Raw genomic sequence first — 13150 nt, 5'->3', positions numbered from 1 at the left:
CTAGGCATGTTGTAGCCCCATTTTAGGTATTCCAATCAGTTATAGGCAGAAGACGGACTTACAAGCTTTCTATGGTGATGTTTCTGGCTACTCCTCTCTCTCCCCCTCCAGTGTCTATTTGGTAATATAATGCAAGGAAAACCAAGATTCAAAAGACAGCCAAGCATCTTAACATTATTCCCCCCTTTTCCCAATTCCAACCATGTCTCAATCTCTGTATCCCAGAGCCCTGTTGTTCCAAAGTTGTGCATACATCATTAATTATCTCTGTTCCACTTAGCCCATGCAAACCTCCTTTTTTTGTTTTTCCATCTGCTTTGTCTTCCATTACCCTCTCCCTTCTTGTATATTGCCCCCCTCCCCAGCACCCAAACTATCCTGTGTGTAATCCCTGCCCTGTGCTCCACTTCCCCTCCCTCTCTTCACCCCCCACCCCCAACATCCCAGCAACCAGCAGAGAATCCACCCCACTTTAGTGTGGGTTCTTTGTCTTAGTCTTTTACAATAGTGGTTGTCTCTATATAATCTTGCAGAAACTCTATAGTGTTAGCTTTAACATTTAGATCTTTGACCCATTTTGAGTTAGTTTTGTGTATAGTGTGAGAATACTGTTTCATTTTTATGCAAATAGATATCTAATTTTGCATCATCATTTGTTAAAGAGACTGCTTCTTCCACTGAATAGACATTGATCCGTTGTCAAAAATCAGCTGTCCACAATTATAAACATTTTTAAAGTACTTAACAGCAGATTGGTGTTTTTTTTGTTGTTGTTGTTGTTCCGTTTTTGCTGCTGTTTGGTGCTGTCAAGTTGGTCTCAATCCATAGCTACCCCGGGTTTCAAACCAGAACTGCCCCATAGCATTTCCTAGACTACAATCTTTACAGAGAAACCCTAGTGTGGTGCTGTAGGATACGCACTGGACTGCTGACCACAAGGTTGACAGTTCAAATCCACCAGTTACTCCTTGGAAACCCTATACAGAGTCGCTACAAGTCAGAACTGACTCTACAGCACACAACAACAACAAAAATTTTCCAAGTCTCCAAGCAGACCTCCAAGTCTCTCTTCCATGAAGCTGGCTGGTAGGTCTGAATGGCTAACCTCAGTTCACTTAACCATTTCAGCTTCAGAGCTCCTTAAAGACAACAGGCAAAAGACAAAAGTACATCATTAAACCAACACTTGAAACTCAAAATTGAAGCAAAGAAAGAGAAGTAGAAATGTTGATAGACTTCTTATGACTAATCATTATGTTTCTCTGTGATGTGCTCCATGTTTGTGTTTGTTGTTGTTGTTGCGAAGTACCGTTGAGTCGGTCCGACCCATAGCGACCATAGGGTTTCCAAGGAGCAGCTGGTGAGCTTGAACCGCCAACCTTGCAGTTCAAATGGCTTTGCAGTCTGGCACATTAACCCACTGCGCCACACCAGTACTCCATGTTTGTGTTTAGACCTAAGGAAAAACCCAAGTGCTTTATATCCTTTGGTAGGTAAATTCTCAGAGGTGTTAATCATAGGGAACAAGGTATAATAGAACACAATATCTTGGACAACAATTTTCTAGCCAATGCAGAAGTGCTTTTGAGATAATTCTTTCTTGTTTTGTCAAAGACAAAGGTTGAACAAAAACATGAAACCTAATTAGGTGCAGATACTCTGCAAAGAGTGCATCTATTGTCATCCAGGCTATTACAGGATTTTTTTTTGTTTGGGGTGGGGGGGGGTAGCAATTGTTTGGTTGAATCAATTGGTAGAAGAGGGAATCTTTCCTCTTCTAGTCAATAGCACATGTTTGGGATGCAGCTGACTGGGCATGGAATTTTCCAGTAGCTGGTCTACCAGAAACCTTTATTCTGGATCACTTTTAATAGAGCTCAGAGGTATATAGGGGCAAAGAGCATTTATAAGATGCAAAGCCCTTTCATGTCTCACTGCCACCATTCTAAGCTGATTTTTCTGTGTCTGACTTCATTTCCTGTACATCAGGAGTTCACAGTCTTATCAAGCCCCAGCACAATACCAGAACAATAGCTCCTGCTTTGTTAGTCTTTGCTATATAACAAAGCACCCCTGAATTTAGCAGCTGGAAACAGCAGCCAGGCATTGGCTCAAGATTCTGCAGTGGGCTGATATAGCTGGGCATCTGGGTGTCAGCTAGGCTCCCCCATGCATATGTAGTTAGCTGGTGGTTGGATGGAGACTGGATGGTGGAGCCTCAGTGGGAGGTCAAGGTGGATTTCCTATTTAGCATCTCATAAAATGCAAGGTCTCCTTAATCTAGAGTCTAGTGTTTCTCTTGCTGCATCCTCTTGCTAGAGGCCAGCCAAGATGCAGCTACATAGGATGTGGACTCAGGACTGTGGAACTCATTGGAGACTATTCGGTAGCAATCATCCACAGCCTTGCTTCCACCAGTACCTCAGTAGTAGTGGAGGCGGGGGAGGGAGGGAAGCCCACAGGCACCCACTCCCCTGGGAAGGGGGCTCTAGTTCAGGTCATTAGGTGCTAATTCCAAGCTCTGAGCACTCACGCTTAACTGCTGCCATCAAAAGCCAAAATACCAACCTTTATGAGATGGATTAAAAAATGTTGAAAAGGATATATGAGGAATAGACCTTTGAAGTGATGAAATACTAAATGTTTCAAGAAGCCTACTGGTGACTATGCTTAAAGACCTTGTCCTTCTGAGGCACATTGAGTTACATCGCTCGATGGTGGCCTCCCCAGACCGCCCTCCTCCACAGCTGTGACCATCAGATATTACATGGTCATTTTATATTGGCTGAAGTAAGATAGGCTGCATGCCGGAGGCTCTCAGCCCCAAAGTCAGCAGACTCTTCTTTGGGTTGGAATGGGCAGTGCCCCTGACAGCCCCCAATGTCCTGGCTTCAAACAGGGGTCACACTGTTTAAAAGGATGACTTGAATGAGAATAAAGGCCATATGCGCATCACTTTTGATAAAATCACTTGAATGAGAATAAAGGCCATATGCGCATCACTTCCAGCTGGAAAGCTGGAAGGGCTAAATAACAAAGACATTGGATAATGGGCTTAGCTGGCAAAAACCATTTTAGCACCCTGGGAAAACAGCCTGAGACCCCAACAGACAAGCAAATCATTCATGTGAGGAGAGGGCCTGTAGCATCCAGCCTAGTGCCTGGCACATGGCAAGGGTGCGCCAGAACAGCAGCAGCTCAATGGCATAGAAGGAGAACCAGGTTTGGAGTCAACGACCCTGACTTTCAAGTCTGCTCTGCCAGCATTAGCATCTTGACCCAGGATCCAACTTCTTCAGTCTGAAATTGATCAAACATGCAATAAACAGATATTGATAATTACTGGTCATTGCTCATAATCATACCTTACAAATTAGAATGAGGATTCACTGGGATTAGCAGGCGTGAAAGTGCACAGCTCAGAATTGTTATCTTTAGCTGTCATTAAGTCAGTCCCCATATGAATCGGGCTGCTGATTTCACGGTCAGCGATTCGAAACTACCAGCTGTTCCGTGGGAGAAAGAGGAGGCTTACTGCTCCCGTAAAGATTTACAGCCTTGAAAACCCTGTACAGGGTGCTATGAGTTGGAACCGACTCCACAGCACACACCAACAACAGCAACATGAACAATGAAACTAAGTCTTGTTTAATACTGTTGTGATTCATGGGATTTGCATTTCAGTCATTTTCAGGGGTATATTGCCAGGCTTTTCCTCCTAGCTCATCTTAATGAAGCTCTTCAGCGTTATAGCCACCTGAAAGTCACCCTCTGCTGATAGATGGCTGGTGGCTATACCCCAGGAATACTGACCAGGAACCAAACCTGGCTATCCCTCATGGAAGTCAAGAATTCTATCTCTGAACCACCAGTGCCTCAGCTAGCACATGTGGTGGTGGTGGTGTGCAGTGGAGTCAGTTCCAACTCACAGAAACTCTGCATAGGGCTTCTGAGGCTGTAAATCTGTGCAAGAGCAGAAAGCCTTATCTTTCTCCTGTGGAGCGGTTGGTAGATTCAAACTACTGACCTTTCATTTAGCAGCTCAGCTCTCAATCCACTACGCTACCAGGGCTCCTTCAACTAGCACATAGTAGGTGTTCAAAGGAGCTCCTGGGTGGTGAAAACAGCTGGCACACCCAGTTGTTAAAGTGCTGGAGGTCTGAGTCCACTCAGAAGTGCCTTGAAAGAAAGATCTGGAGATCTACTTCCAAAAAATCAGCCATTGAAAGTTCTGTGGACTCAGTTCTACTCTAACAGGTTTTAGATGCTCAAGGAAAGAAGTTAGTTCCTTTCCCTCCCTCTTTCCTCACAGTTTCCATCCCGTTGGAAACTATAAGGGAGTGGGGCACTGGCCTTTGGCCTTCCCTGTAGGTCTCAGCATGGGCCTCTGACTGACAAAGCCCTCTTTCAGTTGCCCTGGTCCAGGATGGCATCTTCCTGTCCTGTCCCAATGTTAGACCTCTGTGAGTAGCTAGGTTACAGGGGCCAGGCAGAGGATGTAAACATGTGCAGTGGCCTCCTGGGGGAAAGGCATAGGGGCCTGGTGGCTGCTGCAGAAACTAGAGCTGGTATAGCCTCCAGGAGACAGCCCATTTGAGTCCTTTGTCTGGAGGTGGGAGAATGTGTCCCACTCAGTCCTCATTTCATGGGAAAGAACTTTTGCCCTAGCTACTGGGGGAAATATCTTGAGAATAGTTGCTGTGCTCTCATTTGCTGAGGAGCGAGGGGCTGCAGCTGACGTTTTGTGCCATTGCTGCAGGCTCCACTTACAGTTGTGAATAAGAGAACCAATGACTTGGCCGGGCCCAGATACCAGCAAGAGCAGGCAATACACCTATGTTAACTGCTTACTTGGGCACCAAGTCCCAGAAGGATGGAGATCCAGGCTGTGGTCCAGGGCTGGGACTTCACAGATAATGCTTTCCCTGGGGATTACGGGAAGACTAGGGGAAGGCACCGGGAGGTTGGAGATAGCTGAGTGGATGAAGAGAAGATGAGATGGTGTGTGTGTGACAGGTGTCCTTGTACAAGGTGTTGTTGTTGGGTGTCATTGAGTCAATTCTTACTCATAAATGATCCCATGTGACAAAGTAGAACTGTCCCATAGGGTTTCCTAGACTGTAATCTTTATGGGAGCCGATCAGTAGGTCTTTCTCCTACAGAGCCACTGGGGTGGGGGTGTGGAGGGCAGTTCAAACAGCCAGCCTTTTGGTTAGCAGCCAAGTGCTTAACCATTATACAACTAATGCAAGTTGTAGGGGCTGAATACATACTGTTTTCCCATTGATTCCCCCTCTAAGCTGAACTATGTTGGTCATTGTGGGAATGCCAAGAAAGACCCAGGGAAGGGCCTGGGTCCTCCAGCCTGAATGTTTTGATTGTCCCTTCTGTCCTGGCCCTCTGCTACGCTAATGATACATCCCTCCCTGACAGAGGAACTGAAAGAGAAGCTGACAGAATATGTGGACAAGATGAATGGCCAGAAGCCAGGCTTCATCAAGATTGTCCGTCACAGCAAACAGGAAGGCCTCATTCGCTCCAGGGTCAGCGGCTGGCGGGTGGCCACTGCTCCAGTGGTGGCACTCTTCGATGCCCACGTGGAGTTCAATGTGGGTTGGTAAGTGCCCATGCTGACCACTTTGGGAAAGGAAGATGAGTCCTAATGTGGTCCAAGGCTTTGGCTGAAATAGGTACAAAGCATGCTGGGATCTCAGTGCTGGGCCAGAAGGAAAGGAGAGAATTCTGAGGAGGTAAGATTTGGGTATGAGAGTGGCCTTGGCAACAAAGTTGGCCCTTCAGTTTGGGAAGCAGGATCAACAGGTTTAAACACAGTGTCTGAAGGGTTTGGTGACATCAGATCTGACTTTATTAGCATGCTCCTCTAGGAAATATGATCAGGAACAGAGTCAATGTCAAGGCAAAGCAGAGAGTGCCTGCCCACCTAGGGACAGGGCTCCAGTACCTGGGAAAAGGAGAGTTGCAAACGATATGGGATCAAAACCCAACTATATAGACAAAGCCAAGACCAACTGGGCGAGGCAGCAGAGAGGGCTTGATGGCTTCCCAGGAGTCCTGGACTCTCCCAAAGCACACCAAAGGCTAGGTGAGCATAGCTCAAAATCTCAAATTCTCTACCCTGGGATGGGGCTGGGTAAATGGAACAAGATTGACGATAAAAGGCTTCAGTGCCCTCTGCTTGACAGGAAAGACCATCCTTCCTAGCCTCCTTCAGGGTCAGAGGTCATAGTACTGCCCATGTGTGGCTTTGTAGAGATTGGGGCGTCTGAGACAGGGGTGCTGGTAGGGTTCGCTGCAAGCAGCTGGAGCAAGTAGGTTACCACCTGTAACCAAATTCACCTCACGACATTGGCCTACTCGCCTCTCCCAGGCTCCACCAGGCCTTTCTTTGCCACCCTGGGGGCCGAGGATGGCATGTGAGCAGGCAGGATGGGGCCCACAGCACTGGCTGGATTCTTCCTTGCTCTTACATAACAGGCTCGAATTAAGGTTGCAATGCAGCCATATTTTATTGTTGAAGTCCCTATTTGCCACTTGTGACTATTTAAAAAACATTTTCCTTGGATTTATGGCCACAGTAGGAGAGGGGCACTAAGTATTTCAAGTTGATTTGAATAAAAAATTATGCAACAAATGTAATATTAATGAGGAGCTTACCATTCCTGTCTACAAATGCATCACTTGCCTCCTACCCGCAGGGCTGGGGGCCTCCTGGCTCCTTGAGAGAGCTCCACACCTCACCTCTCCTTGGGCGGGTGGGGAACCTCTGTGGTAGGGATAGCTCAGGCAGCCTGAAGGGCTGAAGCAACATCATATGACTGGTGGAAGTAGGTTTGTTCTCACCTACGAGTTTGCAATTTTCATCTGTCTTTTCCTCCAGGTTGATGGACTAAATTTTAGCAAAAATCAAAGCTGAAGTTGAAAGCTTCCCATGAATCCTCAGATGTGTTCCTTTCTTCTTTTTTTGAGTCTTGATTTTTTTTTTTTTTTTCTAGTGGAGAGAGGGGAAACAAGCAGGCACAGGAAGGAGCCTCTTGACTGGCTGGAATAAAAATTTCTCTGCTCAGTTTGAGACTCACCGAGGAAGTGGTGTCCTACTCTCCTAGGGTCACTGGAACAAAATACCACAGAGCAGATGGCTTTAAAGAACAGAATTTTATTTCCTCACAGTCTGGAGGCTAAAAGTACAAATTCAGGGTGTTGACAAGGCCCTGCTCTCTCTCTGTGTCTACTGTAGGGAAGGATCCTTCTTTGTCCCCTCCAGCTGTGGCAGTCCCAAGGAGCTTTTGGTGTTCCTTGGCTTTTAGATGTATCTTCACATGGTGCCTACCTACTCCCTGTGTGTGACTCTCTCCCCTTTTATAAGACACTACTCAGAAGGAATTAGAACTAGGACCCAACCTACAGTGGTGTGACTTACCTGATAACATCCTCAAAGGAAGACTATTTCCCCAAACAAGGTCACAGCCACAGGTATGGAGGCTAAGACTTCAATATCTCGTTGTGTGGAACACCATTTAATCCATAATGGTGGGTAGGCTTTTTACCAACACAGTGTTGTCAGAGGATAGGCATTTGGGCAGTTGGATAAGAATTCCTTCCCTGGGGAAAGATGCCCACTTCTCCAGTGGAACTGGCTAGTGTTTGTTCCTCTTTAAGTGGGAAAGACATTTAGGGGTTGCTGATGTTGCTGATCTTGTTATCCACTTGTTATCTCTCTCTGCTCCTCAGGGCTGAACCTGTCCTTACCCGCATAAAGGAGAACCGGAAACGGGTCATCTCACCATCCTTTGATAACATCAAATTCGACAACTTTGAGATAGAAGAGTACCCACTGGCTGCCCAGGGCTTTGACTGGGAGTTGTGGTGCCGCTACCTAAACCCCCCAAAGGCCTGGTGGAAGCTGGAGAACTCTACCGCCCCAATTAGGTAAAGCACCCTTACTTTGTGACTCTCTGCATTGTCCTCCAGGAAAGAGCTCCCCTCCCAACCTACCCCTGATTCTCTGAACTTCAATCCTATCCTTGTCCACCAGTTAATCCTGCTCAGGAGGAGAGGGGTGGTGGGGGATCGGGGGTTAGGGGAGGTGGCAGGTGGAATCCAATTACAGTACGACCTTTAGTCACTGTTCACAGGGCCTGATGAGCTCTTTTAAAAGAGTAAGTACATCCAGATTCCAGTGTCTTTTATCATTTCTGTATATCACTGTAGGATGCCTACAGAGGGTCAGCTGCTGTGCTCTGTGTTGGACAGCCAAAGTGATTAAAATTTGGTTCCTGCCCCCCAAATTGGAGGAGTAATTTGAAGACATGTCTAATTGTCTCCATGAGCAAACTGCTTCCTTTGCTGTGAAACCAGAAGAACTAGATGGTGCCTGGCTACCATTACTGAAGCATAGGGTCAAATATTCTATGGAAGAATCCTGACAGCAGCTGGTAGTGGGATGTGGAAAAGAATTTCAAATGCTCATAGAATTCTAGCTTTCTGGAGCCAGTGAGGCTGGTTGGCCCTCCAGAACTATTGCTCTGAGGAAGCCTTTAAACCTTAAACTGAAACTATCCCCCTGAATCATCTTTAAACCAAACAATTGTTTAGTTTAATTAGAAAAGAACATCCACCAAAAGCATTCTGTCCCTTTGAGGAGTTATAAATATGAGATGAAATTGACCACAGCGACACGGGAAGGGTTGGATGAGAAGCCTTGGGGCAGTGAGTTGTGTTAATGATGGTCAAACAAATCTGAAAAGGATATCAAGAAAGATGGTGTGACTTGAAGTGTGGAACCAGTACTGCTGAATTGTACATGTAGAAATTATTGAAGAGATGTATGTTTTGCTGTTTATATCATCACCCAAAACAAAACATTTGATTTCTGACCCCCAAAATATGAAGTCTACTAGAACCAATGGAGGGTCAATGAAAAGAAGATGACTCCCAACAAGATGGACTGATGCAGTGAAAACAACAATGGCCTCAAACGTAAAGACAGTTGTGAGGCTGGGGCAGCACTGGGCCGTGTTTCTCTCTGTTGTACATAGTGATCCAGCATAGGGTTTCTGAGGAACGACTGGGGGGTTTGAGCCACCTACCTGTGGTTAACAGTCCAGTGCTTACCCTACAGCACCACACCAGGACTCCTTGGGGGCTCACTGGTGGTGATGGTGGTTAAGTGTCGTGGAGTCAGTTCGGACTCACAACCACCCTGTATAATGTTTCTGAGGTTGTAATAATCTTTACAGGAGCAGAAAACCTCATTTCTCTCCTATGGAGCAACTGGTAGATTCTAACTCTTGGCCTTGTGGTTAGTAGCCCAGCCCATTATCCACTATGCTACCAGGACACCTTGGGGGCTAACCATGGTGGTGGTGGTGTGCCGTGGCATTGGTTCCAACTCATAGTAACCCTGCATAGGGTTTCTAAGGCTGTAAACCTTTACGGGAGCAGAAAGCCTCCTCTTCCTCCTGCGGAATGCTGGGGGCTCACTAGCTATGTGAACACTCTTGGGTGGACTCCGCACAGGACTTTGCCCAGCGTGCTTCCCCTTAGGTGAATCAGCACCAGCACATTGAGGGGAGCATCGTTGGTGTTGTTAAGCACATTTGAGCCCATTCTGTCTCATAGCAACCCTGTAAAGGGTTTCCAAGGAGTGGCTGGTGAGTTTGAATCGCCGACTTTGCAGCTCAAACCAGTGCAGTTTCCCACAACACCATATCAGGTCTTCCGGAGAGTATTAACTGACCCAAACTGCATTGTTCTGCTACACACCGCTACCATTTCTAGCCCCCACCCAGCATTTGTTGCAGCTGGAGAACTTGTTGAGGGAAGAAAGAAAAGGAGAAATGAGGACCCTTTAGTGAGGAGACCACTGTCAGTCAGTCACACATAATTGTGCCCTTCTTTAAAACTGGAAACTCAGTGAGGTGAAGAAAGAACTCTATTGCAGGACCCTTCTGAAGAAATGCTGATGTAGGAGGCTGCTCAGCTTCAACTTTCAAACCAAAGCATTTTATTCCAAATGGCTCTTCCTCCAGAAGCAGGCTGAGCTCTTGTTTTGGTGGAAGATACCGAGACCCTGGCCTAAGAGATGAATGTTATGGGACAAGTATCCATTCTGCCTCTGTCTGCTTTTTGTGTCTCTGAGATAAGCTTCCTAGCCTCTCTGAGCCCTGGGTTCCACATCTTGGAAAAAGAATCAATGTCAACCTCATAAGGAATAAACTAAATCATGTAAAGCATGGGAAATCCTCTGGGATCTACCTGGTACTCAAAAGATTATTTCAGATGCACTTGCCCATTGAAGAAGCCCATGGAATCCCCCCTCTGAATGTAGGATGATCTAGACACGTGAGCTTCTTAGAGAATGGGGTCTCAACCTTTTATTTTCCTCTGTGTTCCTGAAGTGCCAAGTGGGTCAGGGCACTCATGAAAGTCTGTTTCCAGACCATATAGGAAGGGGCCTTCCTCTAACTGCCAGATCCAGACCGTGAATGGCCAAAATGCAAAACAGTTCTCCTGGGATCAATACAGGGTGCCTTGAGCCCAGTCTATTGCTTATTAGCTGATCGGGTTATTCAGCAGACACAATCAGCCTAAAAGTGATATTGATTTATGTCCTGCCTCGTTTCTGAAAAGGATTAGAAATAGTTTACAAGAAAATGTCAAATACATTGAAAAAATAAAAACAGATAAATGTCTGGAAAGACCAAAAGAAAGGAATTGTATAGGATGAGGTCCTTCAAAGTTCTTAAAGTAAACCTTTTATTTAGCTCTATGCTTCCTGGTAGTCAAGGTGAAAATGAAACATGTGACCCTGGAATTAAAATTCACATTTCCCATGTGGAAATGCCCTACTAATTCCTCAGGGATGGCAAGGCTTTCTGTGAGTGGAAATTAAATTTGAAAGAAATTCTGACACAGGTCTTCTGAAGATGTCACAGAAGGATGCAGTAAACAATCATCTTAAGGTCATCCCTTTAGAATGCAAGTAGAAGGTATCACTGGGCTCTTTTTATAACTTACACCCTCTGTGGACAAAGCTCTATGGTACACCTCCAAAGAAAAAGGAATAGAGCTGGGCAACATATAGGGGCATAGCCAGAACTTCTTATGAGGCTGCATTCATCCAGGGATAAAACCAGGAATGTCCTTCTAAAAATCTTCCATACGTATAATTTCTTTCAACCAAACTTCATAAAAATTGTTGTTTTTGTTAAGTGTCATCGAGTTGATTCCCCATAGCAACCCTGTATAGTGTTTCCAAGGAGCAGCTGGTGAGCTTGAACCACCAACCTTGCAGTTCAAATGACTTTGCAGTCTGATGCATTAACCCACAGCGCCACACCAATTGGGTGATAGGAAATTTGAGGTTGAGCTATTATCTGGCAACACCCTCAAGTGTATGTTTGCTGGTTGTTGATTAAGATTTAAAGATAAGCCAGACAAAAGCAATTAATAGTACTGCTATCTTCTGTAACAACATTCATTTGGTGACAGAATACTTCTCTCCAGACCTGTAGGCAGAAGTTGGCCACGTCATTTCTAAGCTCTTGGGATGATGACTAGATGTGGGGCCTAGCTAACCTGGGTGTAGATTCTGGCTCTGCTACCCAGAACCTTAGGCAAGCCCATTCTCTTTGTCTTATTTTCTTCATCTTTTAACACAGGATGACATAATGAGTTGCCTCCCGGTTATAATGGGAATCAAATGAGACCAAATATTTAACACTGTGGGCTCACAATAAATATTTAACAGCACAAAATTGTGGCAGGGATCTAACAGAGGTAGCCACAGGAAATGGCTAAGTTGAGTTTTATTGGGTCGTATTATAAGTCTGAATTTTTTTTTTTCCTTTCTGGCAAGGAAAAATATCATCTTAGTTCATAATTGCCCACTTTCAATTAAATCCTTTATAATCTTTCTCCCTTATGTAAATTAAAGCAACAGCAGCTTTAATTTCTCATTTTATTCCAGGAGTTGTCCCCTAGGCCACCTCCTGGTTCTCTCTGTGCATTTAAGGGGCCGGTGGGACTTTGCAGGGAGCAGAAAGTCTGGTGGGGCCGATGTTTCAGCAGTCCCGACCCTTAAAAGCAGCCGCTACACAGGAGAGCTTCAGGCATCTAGGAGGACAGCAGCAAAGGCAGAAATAGCTTGGGCTCTTTGAAATGTAGTTTGAAGTCACTTTTGTCTGAGTTCTGCAGACTAAAACTCAAACATTCACAAGATCCCCAGTGCTCTGTGGGATCTGCTCCTGCCTCTTGTACCCTCCAGCCACATCTCCTGTGGCTGTGCCACTCAAATGTTTTGTCCTTGTCCCGTTGAATCAAACTCGCTCTGTGTCCATAAACCCACTCTGCTTCTTTGCATATGATGACCCTTCCCAAACCTACCAGTGTCCTAAAAACCAATAACCAAACCAGTTGCTTGTTGAATGGATTTCAACTCATGGAGACCCCGTGTGTGTCAGAATACAACTGTACTCCACTGGGTTTTCAAGAGTAGATAATCAGATTTTTCTTCTGAGACACCTCTGAGTGTGTTTGAACCTCTAAATCTTTGGTTAGCATAAGAGTTTGTTAACCATTTGTACAACCAGGGACTCCTCCAACTTAAGACTCCAGCTGGATTCCAAACCATCTACTGTTAGCTATCTCCCTGGTCTCCCACAGGCACCATAAGCTCAACTTGCCAAGAATGGAGTGCTTCTTCTGCCTCTGTAGAGTCACAGTACCACCATACTGTAAGTGGCCAACAGCCCACCATCACCCAAGCCACACTCTGCCCTCTCTCTCACCCTCATAGTTCATCAAGGGTTCTGCTGATTTTATATCTAAATATATCTTTAAACTATCTCTATTCTGAGACTCTGCTCTTAACTCCTCACCAGTTCATTTCTGCATAGAATAACAAACTCCTCAATTGGGTTCTTCAATTCCCACCTGTCTCCTCCAATCAACCACCTGAATACTCTTTTTGAAAAAACACACAGATTTGTTTATATCACTGTCTACTTGTAATTTTGGACTCCTGGTGTGGCACTGTAGGATAAGCACTGGACTTCTCATCATACAGGATTACTGAGTTGGAACCAATTCAATGGTACTTAACAAACGCCACAATTTATAATTTATTATT

At 45.4% G+C, this 13150-nt stretch overlaps 1 protein-coding gene across 1 annotated transcript in view; it reads left to right on the top strand.

Moving 5' to 3' along the window:
* GALNT18 (UDP-N-acetyl-alpha-D-galactosamine:polypeptide N-acetylgalactosaminyltransferase 18) overlaps positions 1–13150 on the top strand; it is a 468442-nt gene that overhangs the window by 311201 nt on the left and 144091 nt on the right. Inside the window, exons 4-5 of the mRNA XM_006873014.1 lie at positions 5434–5617; positions 7750–7947. Coding sequence (XP_006873076.1) covers positions 5434–5617; positions 7750–7947 — 382 coding nt within the window. The remainder of the gene's footprint in view (positions 1–5433; positions 5618–7749; positions 7948–13150) is intronic.

Source organism: Chrysochloris asiatica, unplaced genomic scaffold, assembly GCF_000296735.1.
Source record: "Chrysochloris asiatica unplaced genomic scaffold, ChrAsi1.0 scaffold00219, whole genome shotgun sequence".
NCBI lineage: Eukaryota > Metazoa > Chordata > Mammalia > Afrosoricida > Chrysochloridae > Chrysochloris > Chrysochloris asiatica.
This window is presented reverse-complemented; position numbering and strand designations above follow the sequence as displayed.